The sequence below is a fragment of the Paramisgurnus dabryanus genome, chromosome 19 (genome assembly GCF_030506205.2).
Source record: "Paramisgurnus dabryanus chromosome 19, PD_genome_1.1, whole genome shotgun sequence".
Lineage (NCBI taxonomy): Eukaryota > Metazoa > Chordata > Actinopteri > Cypriniformes > Cobitidae > Paramisgurnus > Paramisgurnus dabryanus.
This window is the reverse complement of record NC_133355.1, coordinates 34,693,573-34,721,070: the sequence shown is the minus strand read 5'-3', so window position 1 is coordinate 34,721,070 and position 27,498 is coordinate 34,693,573. Positions and strand designations below refer to the sequence as shown.

Genomic DNA, 27,498 nt, shown 5'->3' with positions numbered 1-27,498 from the left:
CTCCCGCTCTATAAGTGGGGGCATGGCGCTGAGAGACTGGTTTGTCAAAAGCAAACACTACAAGAAGAAGATTGTGCTCATGTTTGGCAGATGCTTTGCATTAATGCTAATAATGTTGTAAATAATGTTACATTTTTACAAAATCTGATCAATTCAATAGACCTCACCAGGAGTCGTCAGGATAACTTTTGTAATGGATATCTCTGCTTTTGAGATCTCAAAAGTGGCAGCCCCGTTGACTTGCATTATATGACAGAGCACTGTGGTTTCTGCAAAATTTCTTCTTTATTGTTCTACTGATAAAAAAATGTCACCAACATATCGGATGGCCTGAGGGTCTGTAAATAAACTTGACATTAAAAGTTTGATATGGTGTTCTTTATTTATTAAAGTTTGCAGAACTTCTTCGTTGTTCCTCTTTTGTTTAAATAGCCTAACTGTTACACTTTACAGGGTCATTGATTACTGTGATGATAATTTCTGATATGGGAGTCATTTGTTTGTTAGAAAAATGTTAGGCTACCTTATTAAAAGTATTGCTGTTAACAGACCAGTGTTTTGTATCACTAGTGCAGTTTCTGTTCTCTGAGCATATAAGCCCTGCACGCGTGAGGCGCGATGCCAGCTCGTGCTGTTTTGTAGTTTATTCAAAGTTATTTTGAACATGAAAAAACAAAATGCGACACTGCACTCCCTTGGTTTTGCAGCAACACACCCGCCATGGATTAAGTCAATAGGATGAAGAGACACACAGATATCCTGCCTTTATTAGAGAGAAAAATATTTTCAGTCCCCTCCCTCCGAAGCTTCGAATATTCGGTGTTGATTGCTCCTGAAGTTTCAAAGTTTAAAAAATTGTATTCGGATCCTAGAGGGAACCTCTTAAGGGGCTGTGTACACCAAAACTTTTAAACGCGGCTGAAAACGCCTTGAGGACGCCGAATGCCAGCTGTTTTTCAGCTGAGTGCCAGCTTTCTTCAGCTGAGCACTTTGGTAGCTGTGATACTTCAGCTGCGAGCCGGTTGGTTGCTGTGGTAATGTCCCGCCCCTCCTCTACTGTGATTGGGCGGCCGTGTGAGAACTGACATTGACGAGCGGAGCTTTTCTCCCCAAGTTGAATCTCTTTCAACTCTCGACGCTCAGCGCCGAGCGCGGAAAAACCGCCGAGCGCCGGTTTTCAGCGCGGAAAAAACCCGCTAGCTGCTGGCTTATTTGAAAAACGCAGAGCTTCCATTGGAAACAATTGAAAACATGCGCCGGCCGCGGGCGTAAAAGTTTTGGTGTACACAACCCCTAACTGTAAGAATGGGTCTGAGACACCACAATGTCAGCTAAAAATTTCATAGTCAGCCCACTTCATAGACAATACAGACTAAACTAAAAATACTTTAATTTGATAGGCAGGAAACAACACCTTAACCCATTACCTGGCTCTGTCCCAAAAGCGGGACACCTAAGTTTGCTTTAATATTTTGCATGTAAATATTATCTACATATTTTAATCCTACATATTTACAACATTAATACCATATTCTAAACCTTAAAGATTTTTACAAACTATATATCGTTGGAAAGCTCTAAGACAATTACCTTCTTAAGGGGTGCAGCCCCACGGACAGCTAGGGTACATATTTTGACTTTTTTCTAACAATGTAGGTCCTAAAGGTACGGTAATCTACCCAAAATTGTATTCCGTTTTGTATTCCTGTAAAAGTACCAAAACCGAAACTTAGGGTACAGCCCCAGTGACATAAAAGGTAGAGTTTTGTACCTTTATTTCTGACAGTGTAATACCCTATTCTAAACCTGACAAAACTATGTTACATTAGTTCCAGTAGTAGACTAAATGGTGCTAACTGGAAGAAACTAATTTGCACTACTGTCTTTCAAAATAAATTTAAAAATCCCTAGCATTTCTTTTGTGACAAACACAAGGTATGTACCAAATCATGACTTCTGTGAACCGGTCCATCCCTAATACACCCACGCATGCAATTACAAATAGACCCTTTTACAGCCCATGTGATCAAATAGCCTGCGCGCGCATTTTAGCAACAGAAGTGGTGTTATTCCCCAGTGGTTCTAACGTGTTAGCAACTCAGACAGTTTATTAAAACGGTTTCTCAGCATCAAAAGTCTGGTTGTTGCATTTGGTTGCACTAATATAATTTACTAATATACTTATACATGTATCTGGTCACTTTATATTTGGGATCTGCTAACGTCTTCTATCCACTCCACTTTAATACACGGATCTGGTAGCTGTGTTGAAAAAGTTGATAAAGTCAACTTTTTAAAATAACTTTCTCTGTCTGTGTTGCTTCACTGCTGATTCTTGCCATACTTCCGTTGCCAAAATGCGTGCGCATACGTTGCCACGTCATCATTGTGTACAAACAGTAAAAGGGTCTATAAGTGCAAGTGTCCCCATTGAGTTGTCATACCATTCTCTGGGAAGTCCTTTAGTAACCCTCGCTCTATCAACTCCTGCTTGGACTTCCTCACCGACAGCTTCCTCTCCAGCACTGACAATTCAAAAGAGGGCAGACATACATTAGCCTTATTGAGAGTATTTGTGTCAGTTCCTTTATGCCCCTTTTAACAAAATGTAATATAATTCTACTGCTTATCTCCAAAATGTGTTTGTGAAGTTTCAGACCCAATTATGCCACTGATCTATGGATGTAACTAATGATTATGTTGATAATTAATTAATCAGACAACTATTTTATCGATTAATTATTTAGATAATAAATTCGATTTTTTGCTTATTATAGCTTAACCACTATGCATTGTGTATATGAGAGTGTACATAAAAAAGTGCAAAAGCTACACATTGGGTTTTATTTTGACATTTTAAACCTTAGCTTAAACAGTTTGAGTTTTTTAAACTGTAGAAGAATGTAATTAAATGTTCTAAATATAAATAATATTAATATAATCTAAATAAATAAAACATATTTAGATGTACCCTTTAGATATGTGCTGGTGAGGAAATGTTCCCTCCAATTAATACATTTATTTTGATCTTTAATTTTGGATCTTTCCATTCTTATCCTATACCTTTAATAAAGAGTATGCCAGTCCATTTAAAGGCATAGTTCGGCCAAAAATGATATTAAACCCATGATTTACTCACCCCCAAGCTGTCCGAGATGCATCTGTCCATCATTTTTCAGACAAACACATTCAAGTCCAAAAAAAGTGCGTCCATCCTTCACAAAATAAATCCAAACGGCTCCAGGATGATAAACAAAGGTCTTCTGAGGGTAATCCGCACGGTGTTGTTGTAGAAATATCCATATTTAAAACTTTATTAATGAAAATAAATACCTTCCGGTAGCGCCGCCATCTTAGTCGCTTCCGCATTCACGATCAGAGCTTTACGCAGCGTACGGAGACTACTCTGCTGCTGCTCTGTGCCCCCGCCCTCCGAATTTGTCATACTTCACTAAGAAAAGTTCGTACACTACGCTAATACTCTCTCCTCAATACAGAGGAGTCTAAGATGACGGCGCTACCGGAAGGTATTTATTTTCATTAATAAAGTTTTAAATATGGATATTTCTACAACCCCAAAACAGAAAAAGTTGGGACACTGTAGAAATTGTAAGTAAAAAAGGAATGGAATAATTTACAAATCTCATAAACTTATATTTTATTCACAGTAGAATATAGATAACATATCAAATGTTGAAAGTAAGATATTTTGAAATCTCATGCCAAATATTGGCTCATTTTGGATTTCACGAGAGCTACACATTCCAAAAAAAGTTGGGACAGGTAGCAATAAGAGGCCAGAAAATGTAAATGTACATATAAGGAACAGTTGAAAGACCAATTTGCAACTTATTAGGTCAATTGGCAACATGATTGGGTATAAAAAGAGCCTCTCAGAGTGGCAGTGTCTCTAAGAGGTCAAGATGGGCAGAGAATCACCAATTCCCCCAATGCTGCAGCGAAAAATAGTTTTCTGAGTTTCTAAGAGAAAAATTGCAATGAGATTGAAGTTATCATCATCTACAGTGCATAATACCATTCAAAGATTCAGAGAATCTGGAACAATCTCTGTGCGTAAGGGTCAGGACCGGAAAACCATACTTGATGCCCGTGATCTTCGGGCTCTTAGACGGCACTGCATCACATACAGGAATGCTACTGTAATGGAAATCACAACATGGGCTCTGGAATACTTCCAGAAAACATTGTCAGTGAACACAATCCACCGTGTCATTCGCTGTTGCCAGCTAAAACTCTATAGGTCAAAAAAGAAGCCATATCTAAACATGATCCAAAAGCACGGGCGTTTTCCCTTGGCAAGGCTCATTTAAAATGGACTTTGGCAAAGTGGAAAACTGTTCTGTGGTCCAACGAATCCAAATTTGAAGTTCTTTTTGAAAAACTGGGATGCCATTTCATCCAGACTAAAGAGGACAATGACAACCCAAGTTGTTATTAGCGCTCTTTTCAGAAGCCTGCATCTCTGATGGTTTGGGGTTGCATGAGCGTGTGTGGCATGGGCAGCTTACACATCTGGAAAGGCACCATCAATGCTGAAAGGTTTATCCAAGTTCTAGATACATATGATCCCATTCAGACGTCGTCTCTTTCAGGGAAGACCTTGCATTTTCCAACATGACAATGCCAGATCACATACTGCATCAATTACAACATCAAGACTGCATAGAAGAAGGATCTGAGTACTGAAATGGCCAGCCTGCAGTCCAGATCTTTCACCCAAAGAAAAGATTTGGTGCATCATAAAGAGGAAGATGCGACAAAGAAGACCTAAGACAGTTGAGCAACTAGAAGTCTGTATTAGACAAGAATAGGACAACATTCCTATTCCTAAACATTGGTCCTCCTCCAGTTGTTCCTTGTATGTACATTTAACTTTTCTGGCCTCTTATTGCTACCTGTCCCAACTTTTTTTGGAATGTGTAGCTCTCATGAAATCCAAAATGAGCCAATATTTGGCATGACATTTCAAAATATCTTACTTTCAACATTTGATATGTTATCTATATTCTACTATGAATAAAATATAAGTTTATGAGATTTGTAAATTATTCCATTCTTTTTTAACTCACAATTTCTACTGTGTCCCAACTTTTTCTGTTTTGGGGTTGTACAACAACATGGTGCGGATTACCCTCAGAAGACCTTCGTTTATCATCATGGAGCCGTTTGGATTTAATTTGTGAAGGATTGATGCACTTTTTTGTACTTGAAGGTCGTGGACCCCATAACTTCCCATTTAATTAACTGAAAGATCTTAAACATTTTCTAAAATATCTGAAAAATGTGTTTGTCTGAAAAACAATGGACATATGCATCTCGGACAGCTTAGGGGTGAGTAAATCATGGGTTTAATATCATTTTTGGCTGAACTATCCCTTTAAGCAAGTAGAGTTTGCAGCACAGATAAATCTAACTTTTAACAATCTGCTGACTTAACGAAACGATTTTTGAAACTGGGCTATCAGAATTAATAGATCAAAAATGCCAAAAAGAAATTCGATATTGTGCCTCTGATACTGCCAAAATTGTTTTTTAAACGTCAAATTAATCTTCGCAATTTGCTTGTAAAATCAGAATTTCCTTTACATAGAGAAACAAGGCATTCCAATTGCGCTCAGTGTGCTGTTACACATTAGTGCAATTATTTAAGTCATCCACGCACTGTCCGCAATATTACAATACGTGGCACCATTACCTGCTCTTCCACCTATGTGATTTATCTCATTTGGTGTCCTTGTGGTCTTGCATACTTTGGTAAAATGTCCAGACCTTTGCACACTCATATTTGAGAACACATCAGCAATATCAAAACCGGCAATAGGGGTGGGCGGCATGACCAAAAATCCATTTAACGGAATTAATCATTTTATTTCACGGTATATTTCACAGTATATATGTTTTTCACTTTGTATTGTTTGTGTAAGTTAGTGTTAAAGTCAAACTGCCCAAAAGATAACAACAGATTAAGTCTTGATAGACAGAATCCTGTTTTTAAATCAGATACTAATTCTATAGACTATAAATCTAATTGTATTGCATTGTATTTTGTATTTATGCATATACTACATTAAAAATAGGTAACATATAAAATGAACAAATGTGAATATATGCACAAACCTACAGGCAGGATAAATACCTGTATCTGAGAGATGGGTCTCTAGATATTGATATTATAAATATGACGGGTCCTATGAGGCGATTGAGTCTGTTTTTAGATCTTGTTGCTCTTTATTTTCCTATCAAATTGTTGCATCTCTTTCTCGTCTTTCTGATCAAAGATGTTTGTACTATGAGCAAATGGCACGATAAACTATATCAAACTATATGCATAGTCCTATAGCGTCTCATTTTAGACAAGTTGGTCATATTCTCAGTGTTTCACATTATATTGGTATAGAGAAGGTAAAAAAAGCCCTCTCAAGGAGGTGATCATGAGAAGAATTGATTACAAACTGAATGTTTTTGTATTTAAACCTTAAATACTTTGACACCACTAGAAAAAATGATTATTTTGATATCAATTATTATTGTTGTGATTGTTTAATATCTTAATCTGCTGTAGATTTATTTCGTAACAATTTTTGATATTTTCGGTATTTTCGATATATTATTTTTGATACTGCTATATAATGGGCCCTATCTTGCACCCAGCGCAATTTACTTTGTCAGTGACGCATGTATCATTCGTATTTTGCGCCGGCGCACAGCGGGGTTTTTCCCTCCACAGATGCACGTCAGCAAACTAGGGAATGAACTTGCGCTCCCTGGGCGGTTCAGCGCAAAAAGGAGGCGTGTTGCGGCGCAAACCATCTCTTATGCTATTTTGCAGTTTCAAAAAACAATTGCGCTACTAACCAAAAAAAACTAGTCTAAAGTCAGTGGCGCGTTGCGCGTGGTTCATTATGCTATTTTAAGGGCGCATGCTTGACCATAATGTATAGCGTGCACAACGCGCATACACTTTGCTTATCTAATCTACACAGATGCAACAGTTATTTTTGCAAATCATAAATTGTTACACTTAAAAATATTAATACACGAGATAAGGGGAATCATAGTGGTGAGCATTGTGGTGATAGTTTTTATTTATTCTCATGCAAATAACGATTAAAATATTTTCATAACTTTGTTGTGTGGCTGTATTATGTTTATTTTATGTAAATAATAGTTAAAATGTTTTCATAAGAAACCTTAATGTATATGAACTTGATTTGTAAGAGTACTTTGGGGTTGGACCTTGCTTGCGTTTCTTGGGTCCGATTTCAAAGCCCCCAAACCCTTTCAGCGGTGAGGGTGGACGCAGCGATGTCCTCTGCTGGCGTCAAGTCCTGAGGCAGATCCACCTCCCGTTACACGGCGTGCCCGATTTATGCTGGCAAGCGTGGGATTCCCCCGTACAAGGACGTCGGTCTCCTCGGCTGTGAACCGCTCCTGGCGTGCGCCTGGTAAATCCGTCATAACTTGCGCCCTTGCGTTTAAAGGGAATGTTGGCTAGCGTTCTGATTGGTTTATTTGACGTTACGCCCAAACCACACCTATGAATAATGAACCTACTTCAGACCAACCCCTTATTGATTTGCGCCCGGCGCAAGAGTTATTTCTCACGCCGGGAAAATAGCAACAGCGCCCAAGATCCGCCCACAAACTCACTTGCGCGTTGCGCTTCGCACTTGCGTTTCAGATCGTTAAAATAGAGCCCCAAGTATTAAAAGCTAAATTATAATTTTTTCACAAATTATTTGAACTATGTCGTCACATGATTTTGAGTATGGGTTTGTAAAAGGTGGTCATTTGCTTCTATTTAAAGTTGATTTGATCCCACATGGGAATTCTGCCTGATAAAGACCTGATGGTCGAAATGTTGCACTGCTAATACATTTGTTTGGGAGCAGTTTAATTCAGTGTGCGGACTTCATGCTTTTTTCATTACAAAGAAAATGTAAACATCGAAATCTGTAGCAACAAATGACCTTATGTCAATTTAGAGTTCTGACAGTTTTGTTTTATTATTAGGAAACAGACACAAACCTTCTGAAGTTTCTTTGAACTTATCACTGCTTTTCTTCTTCCTCCACTTCCAGGGCTTAAAGAAATTGCCCAGGTTGGAGAACTTGCCCTTGCCTTTTGTTGAAGGGGTTCCTCTTTCTGGATGCGCCCCATCACCGTCCGGCATACCATGATCGATTTCATCATCTGAGGACATAAAGAATCTGTTACATTTTGAAAATACCTTTTTATGTTTTTACTTTTGCTACAAATTAGAAAAAGTTCTTTGTGACAAGTTTGTGACAGGGTTGTTGTCTTGTATGTGTCAGTGTCTTGTGTGTCATGATGTTCAGATTCTGGGAAGTGTGAGGTTATCCTGGGCCCTCTATGTGACCAGGGCCCTTATAATCATTGGCCTTGTACACACTGTATATAAATTTGGTTGTCACTTCCCCTATAAGTGCTTAAAGGAATATTCCATTTTCTTAAAAGAAAAATCCAGATAATTTACTCACCACCATGTCATCCAAAATGTTGATGTCTTTCTTTGTTCAGTCGAGAAGAAATTATGTTTTTTGAGGAAAACATTGCAGGATTTTTCTCATTTAATGGACTTTAATGGACACCAACACTTAACACTCAACGGAGTTTCAAAGGACTATAAATTATCCCAAACGAGGCATAAGGGTCTTATCTAGCGAAACAATTTTCATTTTTGACAAGAAAAATAACAAATATACACTTTTAAACCACAATTTCTCGTCTAGATCCGGTCCAGCGCGCCCTAACGTAAATGCGTAGTGACGTAGGGAGGTCACGTGTTACATACATAAAACGCACATTTACGGACCTTGTAAACAATAAACTGACACAAAGACATTAATTAGTATCATTCCACATACAACAACGTCGGAACGGTCCTCTTCAACACACTTGTAAACACTGGGGCGGAGTTTCGCGTTCGTCTCTGTGACCTCTTGACGTCATGATGTATTGCTTGAGGTCTCGCTGACGCTTTCAGGACTGGATCTAGATGAGAAATTGTGGTTTAATAGTGTATATTTGTTATTTTTCTTGTCAAAAATGAAAATCGTTTCGCTAGATAAGACCCTTATGCCTCGTTTGGGGTCATTTATAGTCCTTTGAAACTCCGTTGAGTGTTAAGTGTTGGTGTCCATTAAAGTCCATTAAAATGAGAAAAATCCTGCAATGTTTTCTTCAAAAAAAACATAATTTCTTCCCCACTGAACAAAGAAAGACATCAACATTTTGGATGACATGGTGGTGAGCAAATTATTTGGATTTTTCTTTTAAGAAAATTGACTATTCCTTTAATCTTGTTCTGTGCACACACAGTTCAGCAACAAGCACATTCTACAATCGAACTAACTCCTGCAAAATGCAGGAAGTGACAACCGTATTTATTGAATCTCTGCATAGTGTATACAGAACTGAACTGAATAAATATTTAAATTTATGTGTGTTGCCAGATCTCCCAAGAAAAAAAAGAGCGAACAAGAAAAATCAGTCTCTGTAAAAATCAGAATCTGTATTATATCAGGATCAGGTCAGTATTAAAAAGTAAATTCTTAATTTTACCTAAAATCCAATATCCACTGTGTTATTCTGTCATCTTTTCTCCCTTTTTCCCAAAATGCAATTAACGCCACTCCCCCTTTTCTACAGAATGCCATAAATCCACTCCACAGATTACAGCACACCATTCCACGCAATGTAAACAAACAATGGCGGCGCGTTGAGTACACGGAATCCTAGTATTCCTCATCTACTATGTACTTCGTGATCACCAAACAAACAACAAAATAATACTTTAATAGCATTGATAAACCTGTGATGGTTTTCTGTGACGGGAAAGAAACGTAAGCCATCAACATCTAATAATTTACGCAAGAGGCACTCGGGAGACAGGTGCATGTTTGCCCGGGCCGACAGTATTAAGTTTCTGTCATGAGAACACATTGACCCCAGGGGATCTTATGAAAAACTTTCCATAATTGTACTCAAAGTCAACGAAAATCGAGGAGGACCAAAACATTTTACAGCTGATCGCTGTGAAAAACGTTAAGCGACGACGTCAAGTATAACAGCAGCAATGACAGTGTTCTTAATATCACAAAGTAAGTGTTTTGATTAATGACATTAATGTTTATATTTTTAATTAGTGTGTGCAACTAGTTAACTAAATGAATATAACATGGCAAAGATGAATGCACATTTATATAGGCGATTGATTCAATAAATGAATAGCATTTTGAATAAAAACTTGTCATGGATTTATTGCATTTTGTGGAAAAAATAATCCGTTTTTATAATAAATCTTTGAAAATCAAGTTATGGATTTGAATTTTTTACGTCTTTATAACCTAAAGATGCTATGTGAAAGTTTGTAACAGAAAATAGTGGTTTTCATCTTGTCACTTTTTTGGTATAGAAAACACGTTTTACCGAAATTTGTAAAAATGGATTTATTGCGCTTTGGAACCAAACTCTTCATATATTCATTTCTGGCTAACATAAACTGAAGTGTACCTGCCCTAAGGGCTACCAGGGATTTTTACATTTTGCGAGCCCTGCACCTGGCAGTTTAATTTTTTTAGACAAGGATCAAAGCAAGCAGCCATCCTCCCCTGTCTTTTCAAGCCAAGCCCATCTTCATTTGTTTTTAACAGACTTATCAAAGAGTAAGGGTGTCACAAATTTAAGTCACAACCTCAAACTTAAAAAAAAAATGGAATCATCAATGCTGCCACGCCCCCATGTCACGTCCGGTCTGCTTGCCAAGTGGAAAAAAAACCACGTGTTGAGTGCTGTGAGTCAACCTCCTCTAACTTCGCTAACTTCAGCCAGTTAAACGATAGCTTGGCAGATGCAGGAGACAGAAGTTTCATTTTATCAGGTATGTGCGTGTCTAAAAATGGCAGAGCAGCCTGTTCTTTCAAAAAGAAAAAGTAAAAAATTATATTTTGGTGGAATGACAATGAATAAATTGAAATGTATGGCTGAGCTGGCAGAACAAAAACAATGCACTTCATGTCTCTTTTTCCCTCAATTTTATCCCATAAGACACTTAAGCCCTGCTGATGTTTGTATATTAACACAGAGATGTTAGACAAAGCAAGTGTTACATTCCCCTCAAACATGAAAATACCACAAATGCAGTGGACCTGTTATCAAAGCAACATGAACCCTACCACACTGCTGAACACATGTAACCTTAAAGAAACAGAAAACTGACTCAGTATTAAGTGAGAAGATATACAGTATACTTAACCACAATGACTTAATTTACCTCAACATTACTTAGCAAACCATTTATATAGCCTATCTGATAACACTGTACTTGTTGCTTAAAGAACGAACACAGTGCAGCCTTTTCAACAATCTAATGAGTCACTTAAAAAACAGTGGGTGTGAATGTGAATAGTGAAACTCACATATTCAAACAGGTTTTGAGCTCATCTATACCAGAAACTGAGATTTTAAAACTATCACAGAGTAACAATGACAGGGTTTCACCTGGTCAAAAATAGTTTGATAGATTATAATAATTTTGGTAGCACTTTATTTTACAGTATGTGTACTTACCTTTTACAAATGTGGTAAATATGTTGTACTTACAGAAAAATGTGTGGTACTTACTTTTACTTATCTACATAGTAATTATGGGTATCATTACTGTACTTACCAGTGGTACATACTCCAGGCAAGTACTGGGTAACACCAGATAAATACTTATAGTGTAGGTACTGTATACTGTAACTTACAAGGAGCACTACTGTACTTACAAATTAATGTACAATATAAGTATTTAGTACTTACAGCAAGTGTGGATTAATGACAGGTACTTTTAATGTACCTATATGACAACTAATAACAAACATTACTGATGTTCCATTTTGTACTCAGTCAGTATCTTTGTCCTTTATTATACCCTTTAAACCCAACAATGCATCTTATTTTATGGTCTGACTAGTAAATATAACTCATATATACTTGCAATATTGCTCGAGTGTTATATGTAGGAGTGTGATATAGCAGAGTTATAGGAGTTATTTAAAAACCTTATCTGGGCTACATCCCTGACAGGGATTCCCTGGCTCTGATGTAGGACTATCGGTGTTTGATGGTCAAAAATGAGATCAAACCAGCAGTATTTGGTGGCAAGAAACTGTTACTTGTTTTTTATTCATATTTAGTGTATTTTGTGTTGTTATTGTTTTGGCGTGAGGTAAAAGTTAATAACACTAAATACTAAGTACAAGCACTCGCTTTATTACTAGACTTGTCAGTTCTACATAAAACAGTATTAAGTGTTTTATATTGTAACCACGTCTCATCCAACGACTCTTTTGCTTGTTTCAAAACGTTATTTTAAAGCTGGCAACGGAAGCTTGAGCCGTTGATAGCATTCTAATGCAGTTATTAATGAAGTTATTAGAAAGAGAGCGAGAGCGACAGAGACACAGAGAGAGAAAGAAAGAAAAAGAGAGAGAGGGCAAGCGAGAGAGAGAGAGAGAAAGGAGAAAGAGAGAGAGATAGGGCGAGCGAGAGAGATTGTGTGAACAAGGCTACCTCTGTGCCTCTCTAAACAGCGCTGTTATTGGCTCAGAAAATCGTCTGTCATGTTGTTTTTGTTAGTCTGTTATTACAGTTAACTATGCGAAGTGATATTGAACTGTAATGCGGTCAAGAGAGCTGCCTGGAACTACGCTCGCCGTGCGTTTACCAAAAAATAATTGCACGCCTCGTAACGTTCATCAGCCAATCAGATTCAAGCATTCTACAGACCCGTAGTATAATATGCTATAGGTCCTATGTAATAACTGTGTAAAATGCAACACTTTATTTTATAGTCCTTTTTCCATGCAGTTACAATAGACGTGCTAGTGAATGTACTTAGTACGGTATTCTATGCTTGTGATTGCCTCATAGTGGAATATGTATGCTATGCTTTATCTTAAGTGGTAGGTCCTGTGTAATAACTGTTTAAAATGCAACACTTTATAGTCACTTTACAGTCCTGTTTCCATGCATTTACTGGACATGGACATACAACTGAATATACCCAGTAGTTTAAGCGTACGGTATACAATGCTTGGGTTTAAAGGGTACAATAAAGGACAAAAATACTGAGTACAAAAATGGTACATAAGTAATGTTTGTTATTAGTTATCATATACGTACCACATACAGTGTATACAATTTATAAATCCAGTACTGTTTCTCGTTAATTACAGTATACACTATATGTGCTGGTCATTAATGTACAATGGCCAATATATACTATACAGCTATGTACTTACAATTTGTAAGTACAGTAGTGTTTGTTATTAGTTATCATATACTGTAGGTACACTATAAGTACCTGTCATTAACCCACAGTTGCCTGTAAGTACTAAATACTTATATTGTACATTCATTTATAAGTACAGTAGTGTTTCTTGTTAGTTACAATATACATACACTATAAGTATGTATCTGGTATTACCTAGTACTTACCTAGAGTTGCATAATAACTATCAAGTATGTACCATTGGTAAATACATTAATAATACCCTTAATTACCATGTAGATACTCAAAAGTAAGTACAACACATTTGACTGTAAAAACAACATATTTACCATGTATGTACAAGGTAAGTACACATACTGTAAAATAAAGTGCATCCTCAGTGGCCAAACATTCATTGCATCCCTATTAATGACAGATTAAGATGACAGAAGAATACAATAAAACACTCTTGTTGTTTTTTTAAGTGAACAGTTTCTGACCATATTTCTATAAGTCTTCTGAAACCATACAATAACTCTGCGTGAACAGTTAACCTAAATTTACATTGATATTTAATGGAAATTATAATATGCCCTAATGTATGTTAAATATGACACACAAAATTTTCACATGATTGGTGTCAAAGGCTCTTAAGACTCCAAAATCATCTAACTAAAGTGAGCTAAAGAGATAAGGTATTTACAAAGAATAATGCAGTTTTCTTGCTGTGCTTTAAATGATTGGACAATGCAAGCGAAAATAAATTCTAAATAAAGAGGACAAGTAATAATGTGAGTAGTGATCTTATTGCATGCACTTGGAAACACACACACACAGTCCTCGTGTTACTAGTAAAAGGGAGGGGCACAGTTAACACGTCACTGTGACCTTGGGCTACAACAGAATAATAAAGGAATCAAAATGAACTCTGCAGTCACCATGCAGGCTAAAATATAACTAGCAACCCAATGCACTGATCTTCAAAAGACACACACACACACAACAATTAAACGCACGTTTACACAGACAACACTTTACAACACACCTCACAGCCTCAATGAGCCCTTTGTTTTTGGAAAGCTGCAAATTCCACTCATATCAGTGCCATACGCAAGAATCAGATCAGAGGTGACTGCAGTGATCACACTGAGAGGACAGACTGTAAAATACATTGGTTAACATCAGAGGACAAAACAAATGGAAGTCAAGGACACAGCACAGAGTACATGAGTAAACATGAGTGCATGAATTCAAGAGTAAAGATAGAACCTGACTAGCTGGTAAACTGGTCAAATGCGAAGGAGAGATGACTAGAGAAGAGCAGTTCACTGCATGCTGATGGCTGTGAAAGAACAAACTGAATTTTCAAAGCAACACCTTGATACAACATTGAGAATGTGTCAAATGGTGCAGTTTGTGTGTTTAAGATGCACAAAAAGCAAACATGCTTTTTCCATCTCAAAAAGCCAACGTGCTCATACTGCACATTTTAAAAGGTCATTTCTGTATTTAATGCAGAAACATTGTAAACAGTGCAAACTATGCTTATTGAATACAAAAATAAAAGGAACATTAAAGTAAATGCAGTATTGTATTCCAGACATAGGGCATAACTAATAAAACATGAGTAGGGCTGGGTATCGATTCAATTTCGATTCACAAGCTATCAAATCGATTCGATTCCGATTCTCGATTAAATTTTCGCTTCCGGTTCTCAGGTAGGTTTTTATACTCGATTCTCGATTCAACTCAATGAATATAGATTTAATACAAATACTATATTAATAAAAAAAACACAGTGAACAGCAGTTTACAAGTGGGTAATTAATAAAAAGAAATTAAAAGCCACAACACGTCTTGCTTGCGAAATCTAAAATGCTTCCATTCCTCCGTTCAATGTTTGTGGAAATAAAGATGAAATAAATCGATTCTGCTCTTTGAGAATCGATTTTTAATCGACCACGTTTTTAAAAACGATTAATCGAAAAAGCCCTAAACATGAGCGGGGAAAAGTTGTGACAATCACGAGGAAAATTATACTAGCATAAATTGTTGCACTGAATTGTAAGAAGAAAAGAAGTCTTTTGCAGCACTGTCATAAAACAAGCAGTGAAGGAAGGGGAACATTTGCACTCTTTGATTCAAGCATAAAGACTAACAATAACCAATTGATATCTAACGGGAAATTTAAAATGTCCTTATAGGGCTGGATGATATGGCCAAAATTCCTATCGCCGGTACACTCCTAAATTTCGGTCGATACGGTACAAATCCGATAACTGTATGAATGTTAAAAAAGCCTTGGGATAAACTGCAAAGAATGCCCACAACAAATCCTTGTACCTACAAAATTCTGATCAAATGATTTTGCCAAGTCTATGAAGCCTCCTGCTATAAAACTATACAATATATGTTTATAAATAATGATATAAACTGCTTTCATTGGGACTGGCGATAGCTGCCATAATATTGGCTTAAGTGATTGAAAAGTTCACTAACAACAGAAATTCCCCTTCAAAATCTGGATGAGGCCTTAAAGAACAAGCAGAAACCCGAAGACTCTGCAAAGCGTGAATGTTAATTTTAAGATGAAAGATAAATAGGTTAGTTAGGCAGTTTTCCTTTAAACTACTTTTTTCCTTTAAAGGACTTTTAATACTTATTTTAATAGGATTTACACAGAGACGTATTTCACATCTATGCAATTTTGCCTAGCTTCTCTGAAGTGCGATTCTCTGTGTAGTAAATGCCGCTCTACCTGAAAGCAGGTGATGGCAATTTACTACTAATCAAGAACCTGGCATTACTGATGAAACACGCATGAGAATCACAGGCGATTTTTTTGCACAACCCTAATATGCGACCTTAATGGTCAAAATTTTAGGCACTGTGCTTTATATTGAATACTGTTGAACTTTAGATTAATGTACCCAAGATGGCACAGTAGGCAATCTCACTTCCCCTTTACATCTCACAGGTACTGAAAAATTTAACCAGCATTTTAATGATGAGGATGAAAATAATAGCCTTTACATATTTTAGACATTTTTGATAAAAAAAAGTTCTTATGGTAACTTTAAGTTATCTTAACTTCAGAACTCTAAAAGTATTTTGTGAGTCCTTTAAAATACAAAAAGGATAACGACCCACTGAAGAAAACTCTAAGCTTGTCAACCCGAACTAACAGATTTATATTTTTAGATTAGTAGAATTATAAACTTGATTCTATCTTGAATAGGCAAAGCAGTGTAGAGATCTCAGAAGAAGCGTAACATGACCAAATATCTTACGTCTAAAATACGTTCCGTTTTTTTAAATCTAGCTGCAGCATTTTGAACTACTTGTAAACGTGAAATCTGGGTCTTAGAAGGGATGGATGGCAACCTTTAGAGAAACCTCTGAGAGAAAAAGTTTCATTTTAAAAAGAGAGAGGAGATAGAAAAGACTGGAACCTATATCAGTACTAATATGTTTCATCAAATTTCAAACCATTTTCAAGATCCACACCAAGAACTGCACTTGGGCAAAAATAAATTAATTTAAGGACTTAAGACATAAGGAAGTCAGATGGGCAAAAAGCAATAACTTCTGTTTTAAGCAGATAGAAGACATGCATATTTAGAGTACACTGACTTTTCATGGTCACCAGCAAATAGATTTCCAAATCATTGACGTAACAATGAAAGAAAAACAATACTGTATGTTACTTAAAAACTGATCCTAAGTAGATATAGGAAGTAGATATAAAGAGAAGAGTATAGGTGCTGAACCCTGAGGTACATAATAAGTTAGGTAGCCTAAAGAGGACATACAATTTCCTATTTTAACCAAGAATCTTCAAATTGTTAAAAAGGATTTAAACCAACTTAAAACCGCACCTCATAAACCTACACAAAATGTCAAGCAAGAGATAAGAATATCGTGACAGAACATTATCGAAGACAGATGACAGGTATAACATAACTAAAATAACAGATGCACCAGAATCCGTAGCAAATCATTAATAACTTTTACCATGGCAGTTTCAGTACTGTGCAGAGATTTAAACCCAGATTAATGTTTGAATGAAGTTATTCTTGCATCAAGTTTAAAATTAATTGAATATGGTAGAAATAAAGCAGCTATACAGACTTGCAGACATCATAATGTCTAACTCTATCGAGACAGAGAAGCCAATGTGCTTGACAAAAAACACTTGAACAACCAATTGCACAATCACTACATTCCAATAGCGTACATTCACCCCACCTGCTTATGCCTGTCTACTGCCTATTACTTAATCTTTAACACTCATACACCTACAATAATACAAACTAGTACATTTGGCTTGCGTGGAAAGTAAGTACACAGAATAAATCCATTGCCCTACAGCGTAGGACACAAGCTAAACAGGTTTTAAATCAACAGTTTCTCTCTAAAGATGAGAAACAAGCAGAAGTCACTGTCACATACTGTAGCACATTACATTTAAAATGTAAAACCACTACACATACTGTAGCTGTACCACCATCTTTATGCTTTCCAATCCCTGATCAGGTTAAGACTCGCTCACCTGTTATGTAGACAGGGTTTGGGTTTAGGGTGTGAACACTCGCCTCCTGCCCCATACTCCTGCCCTACACCCCCGAGTGCCGTCTGCCCCTTCCTCTCCCTCTTCTGGGGCTCGTGGCATGGAAGAACTATTCTCAGCAAACAGGTACTCTTCTCGCTCTGTAACCCTATACTGTTGAGTTCACATTCATCCGTTTCTGAAGCTATTTGCCCCTCCTTCTTCACATCTCTTATCTACTGTGTTTTGGTCTCTCTTGCTCACTTGCTCACTCACTCAACAACTCAGAAAGGTCCCTCCCTCTCAGCAACTTTGAATTCACAAATACGATAAGGCTTCTCATCTGAAGCATGACAGTGAGCCAGGATGCTAGTCATTCCCACTACAGATTTTACAGATTTAAAGATCTGGGGGCGTATTACAGAAACATTCTATCTTAGGTCTTAACTTAAGATATGATGTGTTAAGTTAAGATTTTTCACAAATTCATATTACAGAAGCAAATCTTAAATTGATTTAGGATTCTCATCTTATTTCACCAAATCTTATCTCATCTCTAGTTAGGAAATCCCAAATCGCTTAATCATGTTCGGCTATCAACTGTCATGTCTGTTACCAAGCAACCAGCAATGCGTGAGCTGCTGCTACAGTAAACAAAATAATTGTCCTTTTAATTTCAATGGACCAGAAAAATACATTTTATTAAATTCATAGAAATCATAGTCTGTGTCTTTCTGTATTAGTGTTTTAGCACATCATCTATCAGTTACCATTCAATTTAAACATTTAGCAAATGTGACTTACAAAAATTAAAAAAAATATTCTTCCTAAGTGCTAGGATACTATTGTACATTTCAACATTTGATAGAGACATGACAAGAAATAGATGCTGAGTCAAGTGTGTACTGTATTCTCCCGCAGCTCTATCATAATGTGATTGTTTCAGCTGGCTCTCATTAAAGTTTTAAGTTAGGACACCTGTGAGGTTACCCTAAAGTTAAGACTGTTTTTAGGATGTTTTGTCAAGTTAGGATGCTTCTGTAATACCACTTTCCTATCTGCAGTTAAGATAAGATAATGCATTAAGGAACATCATTCTGTAATAGTTTTTGTCTTAAATGAGGTCCTAACTGAAATTACCATGGTTACCAAACAGTTAAGATAAGATTTTAAAGTTAGGACTTTTCTGTAATACGCCCCCAGATGTCTATTATAGAGGATGTGTGTGTTTAAGTGATTATGTATATTTGTAGATGGGGTAAAACACTCTTGGAGAGGTTGTAGGGTCCTGACCAATGTCACAGCCCTAATTTCACATAAAGCATTAGACAGTGGGGTGCAACTCGAGAGCTTTGTGCAATATGAGCTTGGGTAAGGTGTAACCATTGACTGGCAGGAAGTGACATCATAGAAGCTAAAATTACCGGGCGAGTGATAAATAGTAAGGCTGTGGATAGATGTATGCAAAGAGCATTCAATATTAATATATGCATTATACTAGTGCTGATTTTTTTATTTTAAAGTGTAACCAAACGTGAAAGGAAACATTATAGGGAGTTCTGTTTCAGTGAGGTTGGTAAAATATTTTACAAGAATTATACCACAGTTGTCCTCTCTTGTAATTGATTGGTTACATCTAAGATTTAAGGCAGTAAAAAGCAATAAAAAATTGGTCTGGATATAACAAATTTTAATATTGTTTCTTATTATTTCTATTTTATACTTGATTCTTTAAAGATCATTATTTGGGTGTATATTTGCATGTACACAATAATGAAACACAAGACAATAGAGTCCGCGTAACACTGTGTGTTTCTTTAATCGTGAGTGTATTTAATATCACCCTCAACAAATTCTAAACTGCAGACTGCTAGTAGAGCTTTACATTTTATTTATTTGGCTTGCACTTGACTACTTACTTACTTACATGACGTATTTCCTATATTTGGCCCAAGTCAATCCAGGTGGAAGCAATTGCTCATTAAAACAATTACACTCTAATTGAAAACAAGTGTAAAAGAACCAAAACCATTCACTAGTTTTTGTTACAAAGCCAAATTACCATAATGTAGTAAACAAACAAAACTGTCATGTTGCACAGCCTTGTATGCAAAGACAGTGCTAAACCCTTAGTGATTTCTGACATTCTTGATGGTTAATGTTAGGTTTAATAAGGATATAAATAACGGGCCGAAATTTGCGAGTTTTATGTGTATCGGCATTGGCCGATACGTGGCTGCCCGCGTTCGCCGATTTTTTCCGACATTAGTTACAGACAGAGTGCTGGAAGCCGCAAGCAATTGCAGGTCATGTGACTTAAAACAACCAACCTTTTCATGACAACATCGAAAGCTCGAACTTATAACATCTCTTTTTAACATATCTTTAAATACATCAGTGCCCTGTGTTTTGCCTCAAAATGGACACAAGTAATGTTTTTACTAAGCCATGTTTGTTAAAAGTAGTTATATTTCCTAATTAAACTTATTTCTGGTCTTAGTTTAAGATAATTCCTGTCCGGAAAAACTACCCCTATATATATATATATATATATATATATATATATATATATATATATATATATATATATATATATATATATATATATATATATATATATATATTTGTAGTAGTAAAGTGCTAGAAATCAATATCCTTTGCTGATAGTTCCTTGTCATTGTGGAGAGTGCAGTTCATGGTTCCATAGCACCCTCACCTGTTTTTACTATTTGTTAAATATAGTTTATAAGTTCAATAAATGTAACTTTTTTTAAATTGAGACTTATGGATTTTTAAAGGTGACATAGAATGATTGAACGGGGTATTTATCCTTGTTCTGTGATGTGACATATAGACAAAAAATATTTTGTTTGGGTCTGTAATGCCTTAGAAGCTTCCTAAAAACCTCTCTCAGATAGCTCTTTTAGGGGGGGGGGATTTTAAACAAGTGGTTTTGCACCTATTTGGCTCCCCCTACTGGCTTAACTTGCAATCTCATTACTGATTGGCTGACTTTGCTGCCACTCAAAAAATGTAGCCGATTATTTTAAAGTGGAGGGGCAGTTAGATGTCTGTGATGTCATAAGCATCAGTTTTTCAGATTGGGCCGTTTTCTGGCTGACATTTCTAAAAGAGGAATTTCTATGAGACTGAGATGTTTAGCATGTTTAGCACTTTTTGTATGTTTGTGAATGCGGGTAGACTACCATTATTCAACAAAGACAAGGTAAAAATGTGTTTTCATTCTCTGTCCCCTTTAAGTTATTTTATATATATAAGGAGATTATGAAAGATATTTTATGCTATTTATGACAACTTCAATTATGTAATTTTTAATGCAAAGATGACTTTGTTTAAGATGTCTTTGTTATGATAACTTGACATTACCAAGACAACCTAACTGACCACTTTTTACCAGTGATACAAATTTAATTGGTCATTAAAATTCCATTAAGTGTTGATACTCTGTTAAATAGTTTTATAACAGCATCATGAATATTATTCAGATCATAATGTTTTTTTAAGTTTAATAATAATATAATAATAATAATAGAAAAAAATATATTTTATTGCATTCGGAGACAGATTCACCTAAAATTAAATAAAAACAGTACAATGAAGGGTTAAGCCATGCAGCGTTGGGTCCATATCGCTGAAAAACAGTTCTTTAAATTAATTAATTAATTACATTTTACATTTTGTCATTTAGCAGACGCTTTTGTCCAAAGCGACTTACAAGTGAGGTAAACAATAGAAGCAATTATGGCAACACAAGAACAGCAATACATAAGTGCACTGGAAATAGTCTCATCAAGTCCAACACAATATACATAGCCAAGGGGTACATAGCCAAGGGGTAGACAAAGAGGAAGGTAAATAGAGAAAGAGATAAAGAGAAAGGTAACTAAAGAAAGATACTAAGTCCGTTATTAGGAAGTGAGGTAATGGCAAAGAGATGGGTTTTTAGCCGAGTCTTAAAGACAGCTACAGTGTCAGCAGATCGTGTCACGACCGGCAGATCATTCCACAGTTGTGGAACAGCTCCTGAGAAGGTTACGAGCTAGTGTTTTTTTTTTCTTTTTGAGATGGCACCACAAGCCGTCCCTCGGTGGCAGAGCGCAGTGATCGAGAAGGTACATAAGGCTCTATAAGTAAGCGAAGGTAAAGGGGTGCTGACCCAGTGGTGGTTTTAAAGGCCAGGAGCAGAGCCTTAAATTTGATGCGAGGTGCTATAGGAAGCCAGTGTAACTTGACAAAGAGAGGAGTGACATGCGCCCTCTTTGGCTCATTGAAGACCACTCTTGCCGCTGCATTCTGAATCATCTGTAGGGGTTTGGTCGTGCAGACTGGAAGCCCTGCCAGTAGCGCATTGCAGTAGTCCAGTCTGGACAGAACAAGAGCTTGGACCAGGACCTGCATAGCATGCTCATCTAGGAAAGGTCTAATTTTCCTAATATTGTAGAGGATGAATCTACAAGAGTGAGCGGTGCTGGCAACATGCTCCGTGAAGCTAAGCTGATCATCAATTACCACTCCCAGGTTTTTGGCCGTCCTGGAAGGCGTGATGGTCGAGGAACCTAGCTGAATGGAAAGGTTGTGCTGAATCTTTGGTTCAGATGCTATGACAAGCAGTTCTGTCTTCGCAAGGTTAAGCTGGAGATGGTGATCCTTCAACCAGAGTGAGATGTCCCTCAGGCATGCAGAGATGGGGGCAGAAACCGTGGGATCATCAGGGTGGAACGACAAGTGGAGTTAGGTGTCGTCTGCATAGCAGTGGTAGAAAAGCCATGTTTTCGAAGGAGAGAGCCCAGGGATGTCATGTATATCGAAAAGAGCAGCGGTCCAAGCACAGAGCCTTGAGGCACCCCGCTATCAAGACGTTGGGGTTTGGAGACGTCACCTCTCCAGGATACCCGAAATGGCCTATCTGAGAGGTACGACTTGAACCATAGGAGCGCTATGTCAGAGACACCCATAGACATGAGGGTCGACAGGAGGATGCAGTGATTGACCGTGTCAAAAGCTGCAGATAGATCCAGTAAGATCAGCACAGATGATTTGGAGGCTGCCCTTGCTTGCCTTAGGGCTTCAATGACTGAGAGCAGCGCAGTCTCAGTGGAGTGACCGCTTTTGAAACCAGACTAATTAATTAATTAATTTGTTTTTCTTCTATGTCAGAACATTTTAGAACTCTCTGTGTGAGGAAGAACAAGTTCTGTTAGTTGTCAGTTTTTAATGTATTGTGCACATACTCTACATAAAGTTAAGTTTAATCTTTTTTAATGTCATCTTTGCATTAAAAATAACATATACGAACAAATGACACTTAATGACAGTTGTTATAAATGTGCATAAAATTTCCTTCATGTTCATGACACATGTCGTGTCATGATTATAAAGGTGTCATGTTGGTCTATGAAAACCCCTTCAAGTAAAGTGTTACCGTTAAATCCACTATGGGTCGACCTCTAATGCAAAGCACAATCTGAATAGCAGCATCAAGTTCATGATATCATCTTGTGCTACATCCTGTGCTAACATTTTAACTCTTCTTGTGCTGCAGCTGAATGGGGGGGGGGGGTGTTTAATCTCTGTTCATGTTTTTCTTTGGCATCTTAAGGTGTTTCACACACAACGTCCATGCATTTCTTTACAATTTCCCATTATGCAAAGGGCTTGTGATTTTTTCCTTAAGATCTACTGTATTCTCAGTGAACATGTTTAGTGTTGCATAGTAAGCAGTGATGGGAGTAACACGTTACTCTATTTTGTAAGAAAATAACACTTGCAGACAAGCAATGAATCATTAAACTTCATCATGGCTGACAGTACATATAGAATATACACAAAAAATCTAAACAGAACAACATACCTTTGTTTAAAAATTGTGCGCAAGTCATAATCCATCCGGTTGGTAAATTATCTTTGCCAAGCAATCCCAGTATGACATCAACTTGCATTTGTAGTCCACAAAAGCAATAAATCTGAGAAATTTTAATATATTCTTAGATGTTTACATCTGCCTTTTTTGAAGAGAACGATCTGCGATTGTTGTTTCCAGTAAAATATTCACACTGCGCTGTACAACTGCTAAAATGTGTTAAAACTCCATAGTATGTGCGAGTGCGCATTAAGTTTCAGTTTTGGTTTCACTCGCTCCGTACCAGACAAAACAATCCACTCGCTCCATGTCGGTCCGACAAAACAATCCACGTACTCCATTTTCTGATTAAATATCTTCCTTTAATCTTGTGTATCATTTAAATCAAACATAAAATGTATACAATATATGACCAAACAGCGCACTACTCGCTGCAAGCTTCACAAGCTGTGCCTTAATTCAAGGGCTGCGACCTGCTAAGCATGTGACCTTAAAAGGTGAGTCACCACAGTGAGCACTCGTTCTTTCAAGGTGGAAGCCTCAAAAGTCCGAGAAGAGAACTGAAATGAGACGGAGGACACCTAACCTTCGGAGGACACAATATGGCGTCACCTGCTGCACACGCACACCACGCCTGTCAGCAGGACACAGCGAAGACGTTTCTGACTTATTAAAATAAATATAGAATCAGAAAAATGCTAATTTATTTTAGAAAATATGACATGTTGACACAATTGTCTCCAAATTCTTAAAGAGACAGAACACAATTTTAACACATTATATATTTTCAATGTAAACATACAGAATATTTGTCTAAAAGATATACAAAAATAAAGTAAGCTTACATATTAGTGACCCGATCTGGCGAAATGAGTCGGAAGTCGCAACGTTCTATTTTAAGATATGAGCCGATAATGTGGAAAAACAATGAAATTATCAAAAAAAATATTTTTAGCTAATTTCAAAGAACAGACATTAAAACATAATCTCCCAAAGTTTCGTAGTCCAAATAATTGAGTAAAGGTGTTTAAATGACTATTAAAGTTGAAACAGTTTTACTTAATCCGCTGGAAATTGCTTTTCTCAAATACTCTCGTCACCTCCGAGCATTCCGGGGATCCCCTGAAACGTCACTATCTCTCCAAATATGGTGTTACACGTTGTTTTAGAGCCAATCAGAAATCTTCATAAACGCTGATCGTTTGTCAATGGGAAACCCCGGGGCACGCGATTGGTCCAGCCATCCTCCTGTCATACTCACAGCACTCTCCTCTCCTATTTAACTCCTTTTTGAATTGTTTACACTGTTATTGTTAACTAGCCTACACAAAGATATGATTGCATAGGCAAGCATTATTTGTTTTCTTTTTGCTTGTCTCTCTGTCTCTCTCATTTTCTCTCACACGCGCGCGCACACGCGAACACGCACGCGCACACACGCGCGCCCCCGCGCGCACACACACGCGAACACACACACACACACACACACACACACACACACATTCTGGTTTCCATGTTCTATTCCCTTCCCCTAACTCAAACCCCAACCATCACAGAAACCTTTCTGTTACACATTTTCAATAAACATCATTCTGTTTGATTTATAAGCTTGTTTCTTGGTTTACTGAAATAGCATTTATATTAATGTCTTTGGTCAAATTAAGCTGTAAAATAAATTGTTTATCCCTTTAAAAATGCAATGGATTTTGAAAGATATCTACAAAAAAGGGGCAAAAAACTTTAAAGGCGTTTTTCTCAGGTTTTCAGTTGGAAAAAGAAGACAGACAACCTTAATTCAAATGTCTATATCTTTAAAACCATTCAAGGTATGACTTTGACTAGGATATCATTTGAAAGCTTATTATCTCCTCTTTCCACTGATACCAAAATCTCAATTTTGAAATTTGGGTCACTGTGACTCATTTTGCTGGATCAGGTCACATTAAGATAATTTCTAACAAAAATATTCAAAGGCTTAATCTACAGCAAAATAGGCTCCTACAGTGTGTAAAATAGCCCATCATCCATATCATTTTACTGTTTGACTGTTCAGTACTGTTCATATTTACATTTAAAAAGCAGACATAAAAGTAACTTAAAAGTTACTTTCCCTAGTAACTAATTACTTTTTAATTTACAGTAACTGGTAGAGTAACTCAATTACTTTTAAAAGAAGTAACTAGTAACTGTTACTAATTACTAATTTTCATTAACTTGCCCAACACTGATGGTAAGTGAGTGATGACCCGTGTAAATCACACCTGCAACAAACTCACTCAAGCATATGAGACACACAGGCCCTCGTACAGCTCGACGCAGAATACATTTTTTCACCCATAATATTTTCCAACCATTCTTCTAAGAAAACCAGTTCTTAGCATCAACATTCCTTATGATTGAAAATGGCATTGTTATTCACTCATTGAAAGTTTAATCTCTGCTCATCGCTTTCCGATTTCTTCACTTTACGCATGACTACACGTCTGAACAGTGAGCATAGTAACTGTAGTAGCAACCCATGGACCCAAACAGCTCTACTAAACTAACTTTAATGTACTAAACTAACTTTAATGTTTGAAAATAGTTTTGCTTTTTTCAATGTGTCAAAAGGATTTGCAGTCTAGATGCATGCATCTTGTGGTCCAGATTCAGACCGTGGTCTGCCAGTTGATGACGACTTTTTTTAAACAAACTCACAATAAAATAATAATCCCAACGATTGACAAAGATTTCTTCTTGCTTTAAAAATAAATAAATAATAAAAATGGGCATCTCTTGACATTGAACTTGTGACGGCGCTGAACATTTTGCACCTGACTAACCGTATTTTCTTCTTACCAAAGTGAATCCAAAAATCACTGCATCCTTTTAAAACCATAGTGCCTCAGTTATGTGAGGTGTGTTCTGCTTCACAGACGTTTGATTTTTGAATTATGCATGGTACTGATGTCATATGCCGGTCTGCGCAGCTCAACACAATGTCAAACACACACCCAATCTTTACTACAACAGGCACTTGTAACGCTAACCAGAACTCCAAATGTCGCAGTAAAAAAAAATAAAAACAAACCCACGCGGTCATCGTTTTCGTGATCGATCATCGATGCCACATTCAAGTACTGTAGCACTCGATCAATAATAAATAGATAAATAAATAAATCCATTGACACTCTTACCTTGGTTTTCCATTCCTGTGTCAAGAAGACAGCAGCAATTGAGAGGATCCTGAAAAAAAAACGAGAATTATCCAATCAATCAAACAATAAATATATTCACATGAACACAATAACTAGGACATAACAAGAACACTTTATGAGTTGGCTGTTAATTGTTCAACTGTTTCTTAACAAAAGCTGCAATCCTTAACATTTCTGGGGTAAAATGAATGAAAATCAATTATTAAACAAGTACTTGAATGAATTCAATTCAATTTTATTTATACAGCACTTTCACAATGGCTTCACACTTATATAACATCAGAGAAAGCACAGAAAAATCAAAGTACAACAAAAATGGCAAACTACAGCGGCTAAAATTAAACCATACTCAACTATTTTGAGGGTTGAAAACAACTCCTAAGTAGAAAAAACCCTTGAGAGAGAGCCAGAACTAGCCGATCAAATAGAAAATATACTAAAAAAGAAACATGTGATTCACTGATATTTTACAATTTCACATTTTTTTTACATGGGATTCACACAAAAATGTTCCAAAAACATACATTTTACATGTGAATTTGCATATGTAAAGATTCATGTGACTCTGCTG

The 27,498-nt window shown here is 36.8% G+C and overlaps 1 protein-coding gene across 3 annotated transcripts in view; it reads right to left on the bottom strand.

Moving 5' to 3' along the window:
- phactr4a (phosphatase and actin regulator 4a) overlaps positions 1-27,498 on the bottom strand; it is an 82,690-nt gene that overhangs the window by 19,174 nt on the left and 36,018 nt on the right. For 2 of the 3 annotated variants that reach the window (XM_073812665.1, XM_073812666.1), the window contains 3 exons: positions 26,907-26,955; positions 8,050-8,214; positions 2,445-2,525 (listed from right to left, as the gene is read on the bottom strand). In XM_073812665.1, coding sequence (XP_073668766.1) covers positions 2,445-2,525; positions 8,050-8,214; positions 26,907-26,919 — 259 coding nt within the window. In that variant the 5' untranslated portion in view covers positions 26,920-26,955. Of the gene's footprint in view, positions 1-2,444; positions 2,526-8,049; positions 8,215-17,852; positions 18,069-26,906; positions 26,956-27,498 lie in introns of those variants that run through there. The other variant, XM_073812664.1, reaches the window with a different exon arrangement.